This window comes from Callospermophilus lateralis, chromosome 7, assembly GCF_048772815.1.
Source record: "Callospermophilus lateralis isolate mCalLat2 chromosome 7, mCalLat2.hap1, whole genome shotgun sequence".
Classification (NCBI taxonomy): Eukaryota; Metazoa; Chordata; class Mammalia; order Rodentia; family Sciuridae; genus Callospermophilus; species Callospermophilus lateralis.
In genome coordinates, this window is record NC_135311.1 from 21,995,628 (window position 1) to 22,012,447 (window position 16,820).

A 16,820-nucleotide genomic window follows, 5' to 3' on the forward strand; every position below is an offset into this window, starting at 1 on the left:
TGGCATGCGTGTGGCCCAGGTTCAGTCCTCAGCACCACAAACAAACAAAGATGTTGTTTCCGCCGAAAACTAAAAAATAAATATTAAAAAAATTCTCTCTCTTAAAAAAAAATCGCAATATGAGGAGCTAGAAGATGCTGGAATAGTGACCTCAGAAATTGAAAGGTGAAGGGAAAAAATTTTTCAACCTAGAATACTACAATTAAACTGTAAACTGGTGTGAGTGTAAAATGTATTATACCTTTTTAGCATTCAAAAGTTCAGAAACTTTGTCTCCCATGTACCTCTTTATGGAAAGATCAGGAGATATGATCTTCCATAATAATTTATTAAACCAAAGAAAGTAAAAGGAATACCTCAAACAACAGCTCTGCAATTTTTAGACTAAAGAAATGAAAGTAAAAATGGAACCATATCTACTATGTTTGTTATTGGGTTAATTGAAAAACAATGTTGACAGAAATTTGAGATATATGATAGATCATAAGAAACGTTAAGAGATTGTCAGAATGGGATAAGAGAGAACTTGTCTCTTGAAGTAAGTCTGTTTCTACTGATGATGATGATCACTGTAAGATCACTTTCATTCTTCAGTCCTTAACTGGGGTAAAGATGGGGTTGATTTACTGGAAGTGGAATTTCTTGTCCATCTCACAGATTATAGCTCCAGATTCCAACCCTCTTTACCACCAACCTTTGCAGCTTCTCCATTATTACCAGCCTTGAATTTACCAACTCCTTTATCCTGATTTTTTACCAAGAAAGTTCTGTACTCTGAGATATCTTTCCATCTGTCATCCTTTAATTCCTATAAGACTCAATACTCAATACAGACTCAATTCTGACCCTTCTTCTACTTGTTCTCTGGACTTCTTGGTTTGTTGTTAAGAGAAAGATCCTCAACTTTGATCTTATACTGGGGCATTTTGCTATAATATACTATTTCCTCTGCAGCCTTTTTAACTGGTGAATTTTTTTTTTTCTTTCATGTCCTGTGTATCACTGGTTGTAGAGGTGAGATAGGTGTTTGCTATTTGTAGGTCATTCTTTCTCCTTCTTCCTTTGGAATATCCAGATTTTAATTTATGCCACCATCCACAACTCCTTCTAGCTGTCCTCTAAAAACTCCATTCCTGGGCTGGGGTTGTGGCTCAGTGGGTAGAGCCCTTGCATAGCATGTGTAAGGCACTGGGTTCCAACCCTAGCACCACATAAAAAATAAATAAAGGTATTGTGTCCATCTACGACTAAAATTAAAAAAAAAAAAACAAAACAAAACCCAAGACAAAAAAAAAAAAAACTCCATTCCCTTTTACTCTTGAAGATTGTTGCTTCTATCTCAGTGGTAAACTCTGGAATACTACTATGATCTTAATATCTGGCAATTTTTTTTTTTTTTTTTTGGTTTACAAGAGATAGACTTTATTTTTAATTTTTTTTAAATTAATTTTTATTGGAGGTTGTTCAGAACATTACATAGTTCTTGATATATCATATTTCACACTTTGATTCAAGTGGGATATGAACTCCCGTTTTTAGCCCATATACAGATTGCGGAATCACATCAGTTGCACAACCATTGATTTACATATTGCCATTCTGGTGTCTGTTGTATTCTGCTGCCTTTCCTATCCTCTACTATCCCCCCTCCACCCTCCCCTCCCCTCTTCTCTCTCTATCCCCTCTACTGTAATTCATTTCTCCCCCTTTCCCCTCACTTCCTCTTGTATGTAATTTTGTATACCCCTGAGGGTCTCCTTCCATTTACATGCAATTTCCCTTCTCTCTCCCTTTCCCTCCCACCTCTCATCCCTGTTTAATGTTAATCTTCTTCTCATGCTCTTCGTCCCTACTCTGTTCTTAGTTACTCTCCTTATATCAAAGAAGACATTTGGAATTTGTTTTTAAGGGATTGGCTATCTTCACTTAGCATAATCTGCTCTAATGCCATCCATTTCCCTGCAAATTCTATGATTTTGTCATTTTTTAATGCAGAGTAATACTCCATTGTGTATAAATGCCACATTTTTTTTATCACATTCGTCTATTGAAGGGCATCTAGGTTGGTTCCACAGTCTTGCTGTTGTGAATTGTGCTGCTATGAACATGGATGTAGAAGTGTCCCTGTAGTGTGCTCTTTTTAGGTCTTTAGGGAATAGACCGAGTAGGGGAATAGCTGGATCAAATGCTGGTTCCATTCCGAGCTTTCCAAGAAATCTCCATACTGCTTTCCAAATTGGCCGCACCAATTTGCAGTCCCACCAGCAATGTACAAGAGTACCCTTTTCCCCACATCCTCGCCAGCACTTGTTGTTGTTTGACTTCCTAATGGCTGCCAATCTTACTGGAGTGAGATGGTATCTTAGGGTGGTTTTGATTTGCATTTCTCTGACTGCTAGAGATGGTGAGCATTTTTTCATATACTTGTTGATTGATTGTATGTCCTCCTCTGAGAAATTTCTGTTCAGGTCCTTGGCCCATTTGTTGATTGGGTTATTTGTTATCTTATTGTCTAATTTTTTTAGTTCTTTGTATATTCTGGATATTAGGGCTCTGTCTGAAGTGTGAGGAGTAAAGATTTGTTCCCAGGACGTAGGCTCCCTATTTACCTCTCTTATTGTTTCTCTTGCTGAGAAAAAACTTTTTAGTTTGAGTAAGTCCCATTTGTTGATTCTAGTTATTAACACTTGTGCTATTGGTGTCCTATTGAGGAATTTGGAGCCTGACCCCACAGTATGTAGATCATAGCCAACTTTTTCTTCTATCAGACACCATGTCTCTGATTTGATATCAAGTTCCTTGATCCACTTTGAGTTAACTTTTGTGCATGGCGAGAGAAAGGGATTCAGTTTCATTTTGTTGCATATGGATTTCCAGTTTTCCCAACACCATTTGTTGAAGATGCTGTCCTTCTTCCATTGCATGCTTTTAGCCCCTTTATCGAATATAAGATAGTTGTAGTTTTGTGGATTGGTTTCTGTGTCCTCTATTCTGTACCATTGGTCCACCCGCCTGTTTTGGTACCAGTACCATGCTGTTTTTGTTACTATTGCTCTGTAGTATAGTTTGAAGTCTGGTATAGCTATACCGCCTGATTCACACTTCCTGCTTAGCATTGTTTTTGCTATTCTTGGTCTTTTATTTTTCCATATGAATTTCATGATTGCTTTCTCTATTTTTATAAGAAATGCCGTTGGGATTTTGATTGGCATTGCATTAAACCTATAGAAAACTTTTGGTAATATCGCCATTTTGATGTTAGTTCTACCTATCCATGAACAGGGTATATTTTTCCATCTTCTAAGATCTTCTTCTATTTCTCTCTTTAGGGTTCTCTAGTTTTCATTGTATAAGTCTTTCACCTCTTTTGTTAGGTTGATTCCCAAGTATTTTATTTTTTTTTGAGGATATTGTGAATGGGGTGGTTGTCCTCATTTCCATTTCAGAGGATTTGTCGCTGATATACAGGAATGCCTTTGATTTATGCATATTGATTTTATATCCTGCCACTTTGCTGAATTCATTTATTAGCTCTAGTAGTTTCTTTGTAGACCCTTTTGGGTCTGCTAGGTATAGCATCATGTCATCTGCAAATAGTGATAATTTGAGTTCTTCTTTTCCTGTTTTTATGCCTTTAATTTCTTTCGTCTGTCTAATTGCTCTGGCCAGTGATTCGAGAACTATGTTGAACAGAAGTGGTGAGAGAGGGCATCCCTGTCTTGTTCCAGATTTTAGAGGAAATGCCTTCAGTTTTTCTCCATTCAGAATGATGCTAGCCTAACGCTTAGCATAGATTGCTTTTACAATATTGAGGTATGTTCCTGTTATCCCTAGTTTTTCTAGAGTTTTGAACATAAAGGGATGCTGTACTTTGTCGAATGCTTTTTCCGCATCTATCGAGATGATCATATGGTTCTTATTTTTAAGCCTATTGATGTGGTGAATAACATTTATTGATTTCCGTATATTGAACCAACCTTGCATCCCAGGGATAAATCCTACTTGATCATGGTGCACAATTTTTTTGATATGTTTTTGTATCCGGTTCGCCAGAAGTTTATTGAGGATTTTTGCATCTAGATTCATTAGAGATATTGGTCTGCAGTTTTCTTTCTTTGAAGTGTCTTTGTCTGGTTTAGGAATCAGGGTGATGTTCGCCTCATAGAATGAATTTGGAAGTTCTCCCTCTTTTTCTATTTCCTGAAATAGCTTGAAAAGTATTGGTATTAGTTCCTCTTTAAAGGTTTTGTAAAACTCTGCTGTATACCCATCCGGTCCTGGGCTTTTCTTAGTTGGTAATCTTTTGATGGTTTCTTCTATTTCCTCAATTGATATTGGTCTGTTTAGGTTGTCAATATCCTCCTGACTCAATCTGGGCAAATCATATGACTTAAGAAATTTATTGATGCCTTCACTATCTTCTATTTTATTGGAGTATAAGGATTCAAAATAATTTCTGATAATCTTCTGTATTTCTGAAGTGTCTGTTGTGACATTGCCTTTTTCATCCCGTATGCTAGTAATTTGAGTTCTCTCTCTTCTTCTCTTCTTTAGCATGGCTAAGGGTCTGTCAATCTTATTTATTTTTGGACAGTAGGGGAAACCTATTATATCAGTTACAAACAAAAGTCAAATAGTTTTTTGCAAGAAATTTAACAATTGGGTACAATGTCTTTCCTTTGTTGCCATTACTTCATGGTTTACTTGTCCATTGTCATCAGTATCTGCTTCCCTGATCATTTTATCAGATTCTCCATCCCTTAACTTCTCAAGATTAGTCATCACCTGGTGAAGCTCTGCTGTACTGTTAGAGGCATTGCCAGTCTGAATCACAGAGAATTCTTCTTCACTGTCTGTGTCTTTAATTTTTCTTCCACGATTGTCAGAAGTTTAATATCATCAGCTATGCCATTATCAGCATCTACATCATTAATTATGTCCTGTACTCCTCTTCTGTGGAAATCTGCCCAGGAGACTTCATTTTAGTTCCCAGTTTCTTTGTTGTTGCACTTCTATCACCATCCTTGTCAAATAATGGAAACAACAATAACAAATAAACTTCTTTGAATTCTGTAATCTGCAATTCCAACAGTTGGTCACTCTTGCTATAAGTGCTGCTGGTTTTGGAGACACTGCTGCCTAGTTTACTCCATTCGAAATCCGTGATATCAGTGATATCAGGCTTTAAACTCTTATGACTCTTACTAAAGCCTTAGGTGCTTTATGTGTTTTGTCCAGTTTATTCTTAGTATAGTTCTATAAAGGTAAATATTGAGTTGTCCATAGCACTCAACTAATTAGATAGCATCTAGAGGTGGGCGAGGTGGCGCATACCTGTAATCTCAGCAGTTCAGGAGGTTGAGGTAGGAGTATCAAGCCTACCTTGGCAAAAGCGAGGCACTAAGCAATGCAGTGAGTTCCTGTCTCTAAATAAAGTACAAAATAGGGCTGGGGATGTGTTTCAGGGGTTGAGTGCCCCTGAATTCAATCCCCAGTGCCCCCTTCCCTACAAAAGAATAGTATCTGAATCATTAAGTTTTTCTAAAGATGTAAGGTCTGGTGGTATTGATGGTATAAGCATATAATTCAGTTGTCCAGGGCTTACTGGACATGCACAAGACCTGGGTTAGATCCCCAGGACTGGGTGGGGATTGGGGGATTTAGTGAGAGAATCCATATGACATTTTATTAAATTCTCAAATTCTCAAAATAAATCTCAAAAAAGTCTAGCTGATGTTATCTGTAGATTGAGACGTGCTTAAAGATCACAAGTTTGATCCTAACCTCAGCAACTTAAGTAAGATCCTGTCTCAAAATAAAAAGGGCTGCAGATGTGGCTCAATGTTAAAGCGCCCCTAAATTCAATCCCCAGTACAAAAAAATAAAAAATCTGGGGTTCAAATTCCCAATCAAGTTTCCCGGGCTAATTTGATTTGAATACAAACTAGCATAAATCTTTTCCCAGATGCTTCAGAATTAAATCATTAACAGTCACTAAGTACTTATTTGGCAAGTCAGGTAGTAATGTTCAGGATTTACTAAAACACAAGGTGTGCATTCAAAAGTTTGAAGTTATTAGCTGAGGTGGTTCTCAACCTATTAAGATAACACCTTATTATTCACCCATCTCCCATCCTTTATTCATGAGCACTATAATTTCAAAAATAGCTGAACAAACTGCATTAAAAATGGGTTCTAATAATAAAATAGCATGGGCATGATGATTCATTCTGATAAAAACCAGATTACCAGTTGTATATTTATTATACTGAGTTTCTATAATTTTAGCCTAAAGCTTAGGAAATTTTCTTAGATTTTCATCCTAAATTAAATCCTGGCATATATAATTTTTACTTAGATGTTTTGAAATACTAGTGAAAACATTGTGTCTGAGAAAGCACATTAATAATTGTTAATTCACAATGCAAGATTAAAATTAAAAAATACTTTCAAATGTTCTTATTAATCAAATTTATACTTATTTCATTCATTTATTCTTCCTTTTTCCTGTTTCTAAAGTATTTCAGTTAGACTTTTGATGAATTAGAAAAATATTTGTGCTACGTTAAATCTATAAACTATGGGAGATAATTTATAATCAAAACTACCTTTATATTTTCCCTTTTTTGTTTTATTTCACCTGTTTGAAAAATTCTAGAGTTCTCTTGTTCTGACCATACAATTGAAATTTATTTAAGTGAACACAGACAATTTGATCATCACTTTTAAATAAATCCCTGATAATTCACCATTATGTATTTTATATTTCATTTATTTATTTGTTTGTTTTTGGTACTGAGGATTAAACTCAGGGGCGCACAACCACTGAGACACATCCCCAGCCCTATTTTGTATTTTATTTAGAGACAGGGTCTCACTGAGTTGCTTAGCACCTCGCTGCTGCTGAGGCTGGCTGTGAACTTGCAATCCACCTGCCTCAGCCTCCCCAGTTGCTGGGATTACAGGCGTGCATCACCATGCCCAGCTTTTATATGCCCTTTTTAAATATACATTGACAGTAGAGAGTATCTGACATAGTATAATTTTTCATTCTTGTGCTTGTTTATTCGTGTATGAACATAGGAAAGTTATATCGGATTCATTACACTGGTTGTGTATTCATGTGTGAACATAGGAAAGTTATGTCTGATTCATTCTACTGTCGTTCCTATTTCCATCACCCTCCTTCATTTCTCTTTGTCTAATCCAATGAACTTCGACCTCCCCCTTTCTGCCTCCCATTGTGTCCATGTATCAGAGAGAACATTAGGCCTTTGGTATTCTGGGACTGGCTTTTTTCTCTTAGCATGATAGTTTCCAGTTCCTTCTGTTTATCAGCAAATGCCATCCTTTATCACTGAGTTATAGTTCATTTTCTTTATCCATTCATTTTTTGAAAGGAACCTAGGTTGGTTCCATAGCTTAGCTGCTATAAACATTTATGACGCAGTGTCACTATGGTAAGCTGATTTTAAGTCCTTTTGGTACATTCCAAGTAGTAGGTTAACTTAATCAAATGGTGGTTCTATTCCAAGTTTTCTGAGGAATCTCTGTACTGCTTTCCAGACTGGTCGTACCAATTTGTATTCCCACCAGCAATGTGTGTATAATTTCCCCTGCATCCTCGCCAGCATTTATCGTTTTACCCTTATTTATTATCTGAACCTATCTTCAGCAAAATGTACAGGCTCCTTAGCTCTGGTACTTCTTCAGTCTTCTACCTTTGCCTTCTATTACGTCAACCTGAAAATAACAGGTGGTTTTAAAACTCTGTACTTTTAGGGTTTTTGTTTGTTTTCAGTGCAGTTATTCCATTCTTCTAAGTTGGTCTCCCTAGAAAGCTATCATTTATTTATCCTTCTGCATTCAACTCAAGTGTCAATCCCTATATAAGGAAAGGGAGGTATACATATTTTCACTTAGGTATACATGTTTAGGCAAATATCATACTTCCTTGTTTCTTGTTCACTTGAATGCTTATTTTGGGTTAGGGTTAAATTTATGAATTAGGATTTTGTAAATTTTGATAATAGTAATTGAGTTTTCTACCAAATGTCTTCTTATTTGCAGACATAATGAAGCCTTCCTTCAAAAGATTTTCTTTTGGGGGTGAAGGTTACAGGGTATTTGAATGCAGGGGCACTTAGTCACTGAGCCACATCCCCAGTCCTTTTTATTTTTAAACTTTTATTTCATTTATTTTTTTGGTACCAAGAATTAAACCAAGGGATGTTTAACCACCAAGCCACATCCCAAACCCCTTTTTATTTTTTTTAATATTTAAAAACAGGTTCTCACTAAGTTGCTTAGGGTCTCCCTAGGTTGCTGAGGCTGCCTTTGAACTTGTGATCTTTCTGCCTCAGCCTCCTGAATCACTAGGATTATAGGTATGTGCTACCACACTCAGCTTCAAAAGGTCTTTCTTCTTCACAGTGATAGTGTTTTGTTTTTTTTAAGAGAGAGAGAGAGAATTTTAATATTTATTTATTTATTTTTTAGTTTTCAGCAGACACAACATCTTTGTATGTGGTGCTGAGGATCAAACCCGGGCCGCACGCATGCCAGGCGAGCGCACTACCGCTTGAACCACATCCCCAGCCCGTGATAGTGTTTTTTAAGTCAAAAGGATTAGCATGGAATTTTGATACTTGTACTTTATTTGTATAGATTTAGCAATAGTAAAACATTTCTTATTGGCCATAAAAAAATTGTTGTATATGGAATAAATCAAATGCTGTTTCTCAATGAAAGAACCAATTCTCATGGGTACCCTATCCAAAAATAGGACAGCTTTAGAAGTGGGATGTGTGCGCATGTGTTTGGGGTGCTGGGGATTGAACCTAGAATCTTTAGCATGCTAGGCAAGCCCCTTAACCACTGAAGTATACCCACTTTGTGAGATAGGGTCTTGCTAAGTTGTCCAGGCTGAACTTGTGATCCTCCTGCTTTAGCCTCCTGAGCTGGTGAGCTTACAAGCATGTATCACCATGCCCTGCTAAAAGTCTTCTAAATTAAAAAACCACATGTATAATGGGGGCTGTTTAATTAACATCTTAGATAATTTTAATATGCACAATCTTACAAACAGTTTGATTGCTTAAAAATAGTCATACTGTCCAGATGTGGTGGTACATACCTACAATTCAAGAGACTTGGGAGGATAAGACAGGAGGATCCCAAGTTTGAGGCCAACCTCAGCAATTTAGTGAGGCCCTGTCTCAAAATAAAAAAAATAAAAGTGATTGGGAATGTAGTTCAGTGGTTAAGCACCCCTAGGTTTTTATCTGTGGTACCTGTATAAATAAAAGATAAATAGTTAATTACTAAATAGATAAATAGTTAAACTGGCTGTGCTCTGGGTTAAACCAGGGCCTTATTCATATCAGGTAAGCTCTCTACCACTGAGTCACATCCTTAGCCCCTGGCAAATTTTAATATATGTATTTTACCACAGTAAAATATTTCTTTAAATCAGCACACAAAATAAAAACCTGATCAACAATTTTCTATAACACAGATCTGCATATTGCTCTACACTTTTTCTTACTGCCCTCCATTCTTAACCTAGTAAACTTCGCTTTATGTTAATTTTATAGCGGTTTCCCCACATCTACCTGAGATAAAGACATCTAAGTGTTCCTAGGCTTTTTATTTGCATATCTATTCCTGCCTTTACTTTCGTGATACCAGTGTCTTAAAGGATGTTTACATTTTTGTCAGTATCTTAGATGCCTCATTCCTTGTGACTTTTCCTTGACTTTGCTTTAACTAGGCATTGAATTTTTCAATTCTAACTATGGACCTTGCCATAACCACCTCCCAGATCTGCATTGCTTTTGATCTCTTACAGAGTCATTTGTTCCTGCTTGTTTGGTTATATCAACCAGTAATAGTACTCCTTTCCATCATCTGAATGGTCTATCACCTGTCTTGGAGTTTTAACTGGTCTTTCACTTCTACTCTATTCTTTAGATATTTTTCTATTTCTGTCTGATTATTTACCTAGAATGTAAATCTGATATTTACATTCTGCTTAGAAATATTCAAGGGTTTCCCGTTATTTAAGAGACTAAATGCAGAAGTACCATGGTATACCAGGTCGTTTACAGTCTGCCTCTGGAATAATCTACCTTCCTTTCTTTCTTCATTATTTTGTACCCCGCCCCCATCCCATCCCTCTGTTCATTTGTTCCTTCCTTATTGAACTCAAGAGCACTTTGCCATCAAGTTAAGACTTCAGCCCTTTTTATTTTTTGTTTTGAGACAGGGTCTTGTTGAGCCGCTTAGGGCCTCACTAAGTTGCAGAGGCTAGCCTGAAACTTGCAATTCTCCTGCCTCAGCCTCCCAAGTCACTGGATTAGATGTTTGCATAACCATGCTTAGCTGCCTCTGGATTTTTTTTAAAATCAGTTACTGCTTTATCTTCTGTCCTTTGCATATTCCTTTGACCATCTTAATGTCTTTATAATATATTAACTGTGCCAACAGAGGTTTCTATTCTGACATCTCTGTGAAGTTTTCCTTGCTGTTGAGGCTGATTTAGTTAGTAGATTCTTGTTTTAGATTATAATATACACCACCATTATAGCTCTTGTCACAGTGTGGTATCAGCTCATATTTGTGCCTATATATAAACTATACTATGAGCCAGATGAATCTTTTTTACTCATGTAGAAATCACATAGATAAATTACAAAAAGGAAAGAAAACTATTATTTTAGCTTTCTAGTAATGACTAACCGGTAAAGTCTATACTTCCTTCACTAGAAAATTCTAACATATACTAAATCAAGTTGACAGAGTTGAAATTAAACTGGTATTGGTTATATTTTTAAAAAATTCATTTTTAGTTGTTGATGGGCCTTTTTATTTTATTTATCTGAGGTGCTGAGAATCAAAACCCAGTGCCTCACATATGTGAGGCAAGCAATCTACTCCTAAGCTACAACCGCAGCCCAATATTTTTAATTGATATAATCATTTTGTAAAGTTTGACAAGGCATCTCGAATTCAAAAATTATTTCAAGTATGATTATAAAGACAAGATAAAGAATAAAATTCAGACTCAAAATTGCATATATAGTATGATCACACGTACATGTGAAAATGCATAATTAGATGTAGTTAAGTGGTAGAATACTTTTTCTGGCAATCCCCAGCACAGACAAACAAGGAACTGTATATTACAGTGCTAATAGTGGGTTTTGTGAAATTGGAACAGAGTGATTTTTCCCCCCCTTCTTTTGATAGTATATTTGTATGGTATGCTTGTGTTTTATGATTTAAAATGTTTATAACTTAATCCAACATTTGGATTTTTTTTAAAGTATGATCATCAATCAAAATTTTAACAGAAAACATTATTTCAGTCTTTTTTTTTTCTTTAATAAAAGCTGTCCATGATTAGAAGAAAAGGAATTTCTATTTAAAAGTTGCCTTTGAAGTAATACACAAGTGGCTAGCATATGGAGTTGATTATTTATGTAAGGTTTCAAGGTTGACTCAAGTTATTCTTCTTTATATCCCGATCTCAATTTTAAATTTTACATTTTAAATGTGTTTTTTGTTTTTGTTTAAAGGTATCAGTTTTTAGAAGAAGCTTTTCAAAATCAGAAAGGTGCAATTGAAAACTTATTGGCTAAGCTTCTTGAGAAGAAGAATTATGTTCATTTTGCAGCTACTCAGGTGCAGAATAGGTAAGTGTATTGCCTTAAAACCATAATTTTATATTAAGAATTATTAAAGAGGAGTAAATCCACTTAAAAATGTTTGTTTACTTATTAAACATATACAGAAAACCTAATTTTTAAATAATGATGATGTAATTTGAGTTTGGGTTTATAGTATTTGTTAAGCAAAATTTAATTGACTAGAAAATTTTTATACTCTTAGCATATATGTTTGACTATTTTATAATTAAAAAGATTAGTCTGTATAGGTTTTAAACTTGGAAAAAGAATTTAATATGTAGAGAATTGAATTATAGAATTTAAAGTAAAGATTGTGTGGGAGGTACAGTATAGAGGAGCAAGAACAAGTATAGTGAACAAATTTATTCTCCCGTCTCTAAAACAAGCATTAAAAACAGTATTTTATCTTATTAATAGCATTATAACATGAATATATAATATAGTTTTTCACATATTGTAAGCAACCAGATTTTAGCTGCTGCTGTTATTTTTATCAAGAGAAGAACTTATACGTATTTTCATACATTTCTTAAAAAACTAAATTAATTTATAGGGGAAAATAGGAATAAGTTCCATGGGCAAATAGGTTAACAAAGTTAGGACTCTTACACTAGAAAGACAAACACTTGGAGCTGGCATAATTAAAACATGAAAATTCTTAAAAGTATGAATAGGGTCACAATATAATTATTGCATAAGCTCACAAATATTGGAATTTTCTCCTATTAAATTTTATTAATTTGTTATGATTAAAATGGCACATAACAAGCTGGGCATGATGGTACATACCTGTAATCCCAGAGACCAAAGACTACAGCTGGAGGTTCACAAGTTCAAAGCCAGTTTGAGCAATTTAGGAAGGCCCTAGGTAACTTAGTGAGACCCTATATTAAAGAAAAGTGGTGGCAAGGCTGTGGAGGTGGGGTTGGGGATGTGGCCCAATGGTTAAGTGCTCCTGTGTTCAATACCTGGTTCTGCAAAACAAAACAAAATACAACACACAAACAGATACTCAAATATCAAATAGTTGAATGAATGAAAATAGTGCTTTAAACAAGGTAGAACTTTTCATCCTAAGTAATACCAAAAGAAAATGAAAGGCTCCTATAGATAATAAATGTAAATGCACATACTATCCATTGATGGTTGTCTCTTTTGGGGGGTGGAGAGGCTTATTGTTGAATGATGCTTGATTGTTTTTTTTTTTTTAAAGAAATGTCAGGATGTTTTAGATTAAATTGCTGATAAGTTGTGGTTTATGTTGGAAAAGATAAATGTGTCTTCTCTGAAGTTATTGATAGACGACCCTTTCAGAGGAAGATAGTTGATTCATATGGCAATCCCAAATTTTTAAATGTATGCTTTGTATGTATTTTTTACATATGTCCCTGGATTTGTATTCAGAAATAGAACAAAATGTTTATATTTTATATTATATAGCTTTGGGTAAATTAATGATTTCATCAGAAAGCTTTAAAAAAAACTCTTACAATTCTAATAATCTCCCTTCTCTCCTTTTTTGTTTTTGGGGAGTTTCAAAAAGCTAATGTATCTAGTAGTCACATCCTGAACAACGTTTGAAAAATAAAAGCTGTTCTTTTCACAGGAAAGAGAAATGTACTTTCCTTTTTGTTTGTTTTATTTGCCTCATGCATATTAAGAAAGTGTTCCACACAAAGCTACATCCATGCTCCCCCCCACCCCCCCGCCGTGTCTGTCTGTCTCTCTCTCTCTCTCTCTCTCACACACACACACACACACACACACACACACACACACACACACGTGAAGACCGGGATAAGCATAGGCTCACAACTGAGCTGCATCTCCAGCACTTTTTAATTTTATTTTGAGACAGGGTCTTACCAAGTTCAGCATACTGCCTCAGCCTCCCAATAAACTGGGGTTACAGGTATACACTACCATATACAACCTGTTATTTGTTTATTTATTTTTGCTGTATAGAAATATTGTTTATTCAAATGGCAGGAAGCATGGCAGCAGCAGGTGAGTACGGATAGCCAGGCAGGAGCTGACAGGTTAACACTGCTTCCTTTATGTCCCCCGAAATCCTGCTTTTAGATGGCCTGTTATTTTTAAATGTACATATTTTCTTCTTTCTTGCTTAAGTCCAATAAGACTCAGGCTAACTCTTCTGCTTTCACCATGCTTAATGATTTTCATCTTTGGCTCAGTCATTTTATGTGGAGGACTTATATTTCTTATCCCTAGTAATTGATTCCTTTATTTTTTAAAAATGTATTCCACTCACTTTAATAAGGACAGAATTCAATAAAATTAACAAATAAGTGCCCAAACAAGCTGTGATATACAGGCAACGGAGGAAAAAAAAAAAACTATGAAACTATTGCTTAGAGTATATTAAAATTACTCAGATATGAATTTAGCCAAATGAAAGGCAGTTTGTACCGAAGTAGAATATATAAAAAGTAAAGACTGCCTATTATGGTTTTATGTTGGCATTTTATTTGTTTATATTGTTGGGATTGCTTTTGTCCCATTTTGTAAGTTATCAAAACTTCCACAACCATTATGGGTGCTCATACCTATTTCTAATGGCTATTCAATGGGTATTTTAAAAATTGGATCTAGGGACTGGAGATATTTGGGGTGTTGCTCAGTGGTAGAACACATGCTTAAATTGTGAGAAGCCTTGGGTTCAATTCCCAGCGGCACCTGTCTTCCCCCCCCCCCCGCCCCCTGCAAAAAAAAGAAAAAAAGAGAAAAGAAACAAGATTGAAAATATTTTAATGTTCTTACTGTATACACTAAGAAACTGTTATGAGAGGAATTTATGGAAGGAGGGAGAATTACAGAACCCACATTTGAAGTGTTTTAAGTTTTAAGTGAAAACAAACAAATGCTTTCAAGTTTGATTCCTGCCCTTTCAAAGGGTGATAATAGATTCCCATCTTTGCACATTGTTCAAGGAAAGTATTAATATTAAATAGTACTAATTTGACACTAGCCATTAGTCCTTGGTGTATTAGATGTTTGTATATCTCATTCATGTCCTAGTGATTAATGGAGATTTTTCTCCAGCTTAATGAACTGACCTTTTATAAGCTTGATTTAAATTTCCTAAATATTAAATTCATTCTTTGTCTCTATACATAGCTTGTTTGGACCAAATTTAAGTGGTAGATCTGCTGAAACATAAGTTGTACACTTTGACAAAGTTTTGACTTTAATTTCTTGATTAAGTGCCCAGTTGAATTTCTGTAACAGTTGATGACTCAAAGACATAGGATAAGTTGATAACCTAATGATGCATTTCTCTTATTCAGGATAAAAGAAGTAAATGAGACTAACAAACGAGTAGAACAGGAAATTAAAGTGGCCATTTTCACCCTTATCAATGAAATTAATAAGAAAGGAAAATCTCTCTTACAGCAGCTAGAGGTATGGTTCAAAGCCAAAATAAAACAAAAACTGCTTCTCTTGCTCTTCAGCTGTTTTTAAATGTTTATTGAAAACTCTTAAATGGTTGGGGATATGGAAGTAAAGTAAAATTTAAATTTTTTTTTTTTAAATTTTCTATTGGGAAAGAGACCTTTTTTCTAGTTAACTACTTGTGGCCCAATTTGATAACATTAGTTTTAGCTGTATACATAGAGATAGTGATATCCTCCCTGGAAATGAAAAAAAAAAATTATTGAAATGTGATGTAAGTGAAGACAAAGCAGGCCTGTCACATTTCTTTTCTTTCCCCCTAACAAGGGGCCTCAGTTTAATTTTTTTTCATTTAAATGCAGGTTGGGCTTCTGCTTGTGCCATTTGTGTATTTCATCTTATATTAAAATATTTCCATAGTTTGGCCAAACATGCTGCTTATGTTGAAATTTATAAATTTTCAATATTGATATTTTTATGTCGTTAGGTTTTTGTGTTACATATTTTTAGATGATTATGTAGATGTTAATTTCTAGAGGTGTATCTAGTTATTTTTGTTAAATTCAAATTAATTTTAAATCAGTGACTTTGCCTACAGGTCTCAACATTTCAAATGTGAATTTTCTGAGCAGTTGAATTTCTCAGAAAAGAAACTTCTCACCTTGAAATTTCCTGTTTGAAATTTTGTGCTCTTAATTAAGTAGGCTCAAATAATATGGGGTTATGTTCTTTATACCTTTGAATTTAAGCCATGTATTGATTAAGTAACTTTCATTTATCTCAGATTGCCCTTAAATTTTTTCCATTCAATTTCTGCATAGAACTCTTAAGAAATTACAAACATTAGTTACATGCAAATAAAAGAAATTATGTAAACAAAATATTATCTCTGAATTTCTGTCTTTTAAATACTTCTTTCCATTGAAACAGAATTGTGAAATTAAAAGTATTCTTGCCCATATCATTGAAGTTGGGGGTCTCTTTCCTGTTGTACATCTGGTTAGTTGCTTTCAACCCTAACAGATGGTTCTTACCTTCCTGCAGAGGATCGTGTGAATGGAGAGCATTTAGCAGTAACTATTTTTGATATAGGTTAATGTATTATAAATAAATTTTAGCTATACATCCAAGAAGACATTTTAAAAACCATTTCAAGGGCTTCAGAATTAAAAGATGCCTCTTAAGGATAAAGTGTATGTATGTAAATACCTAATAATGAATATGCCATATACTCCTAACATGATAATAATTTTAAAATTTCTAGTGTAATATGTTCCTACACTTTGTAAAAGAGAGGTTTTCCTAAGCTTTATGAAAGTAATGATTTCTAGTGAGGTTGTAAATCAAATTTGTCAATTGGATACTTTTAATCATTGATTTTCATTATAAAATGAGACACTTATTTCCTTAATCAAAAATATTATGCAATAAATTAAGTTGAATAATTTTGGTGGGAGAAAAGATTAAGAAATATGTAGGTAGATTGTTTGAAAGGCTGAATGTCAGAATATATCAGATGTTGCCCATTCCTTCAAGGGGTTTCAGTTTCTGTTAAGTAGTTTTTAGTATTTACTTTTTAGTTTCCGGTGGACACAACATCTTTGTTTGTTTGTTGTGCTGAGGATCAAACCTGGGCCGCTTGCGAGTGTGTGCTCCCGCTTGAGCCACATCCCTAGCTCCTCTTTGTTCTTTTCAAATTTGTCATGTCAAAAGTTT

At 34.8% G+C, this 16,820-nt stretch overlaps 1 protein-coding gene and 1 pseudogene across 2 annotated transcripts in view; one reads left to right on the plus strand and one right to left on the minus strand.

The window, feature by feature from the left end:
- Trim33 (tripartite motif containing 33) overlaps positions 1-16,820 on the plus strand; it is a 116,248-nt gene that overhangs the window by 61,336 nt on the left and 38,092 nt on the right. For both annotated transcript variants that reach the window (XM_076862901.1, XM_076862902.1), the window contains exons 5-6: positions 11,580-11,696; positions 14,999-15,113. In XM_076862901.1, the coding sequence (XP_076719016.1) occupies positions 11,580-11,696; positions 14,999-15,113 (232 nt within the window). The remainder of the gene's footprint in view (positions 1-11,579; positions 11,697-14,998; positions 15,114-16,820) is intronic.
- LOC143403378 (neo-calmodulin pseudogene) lies at positions 4,630-5,612 on the minus strand (annotated as a pseudogene).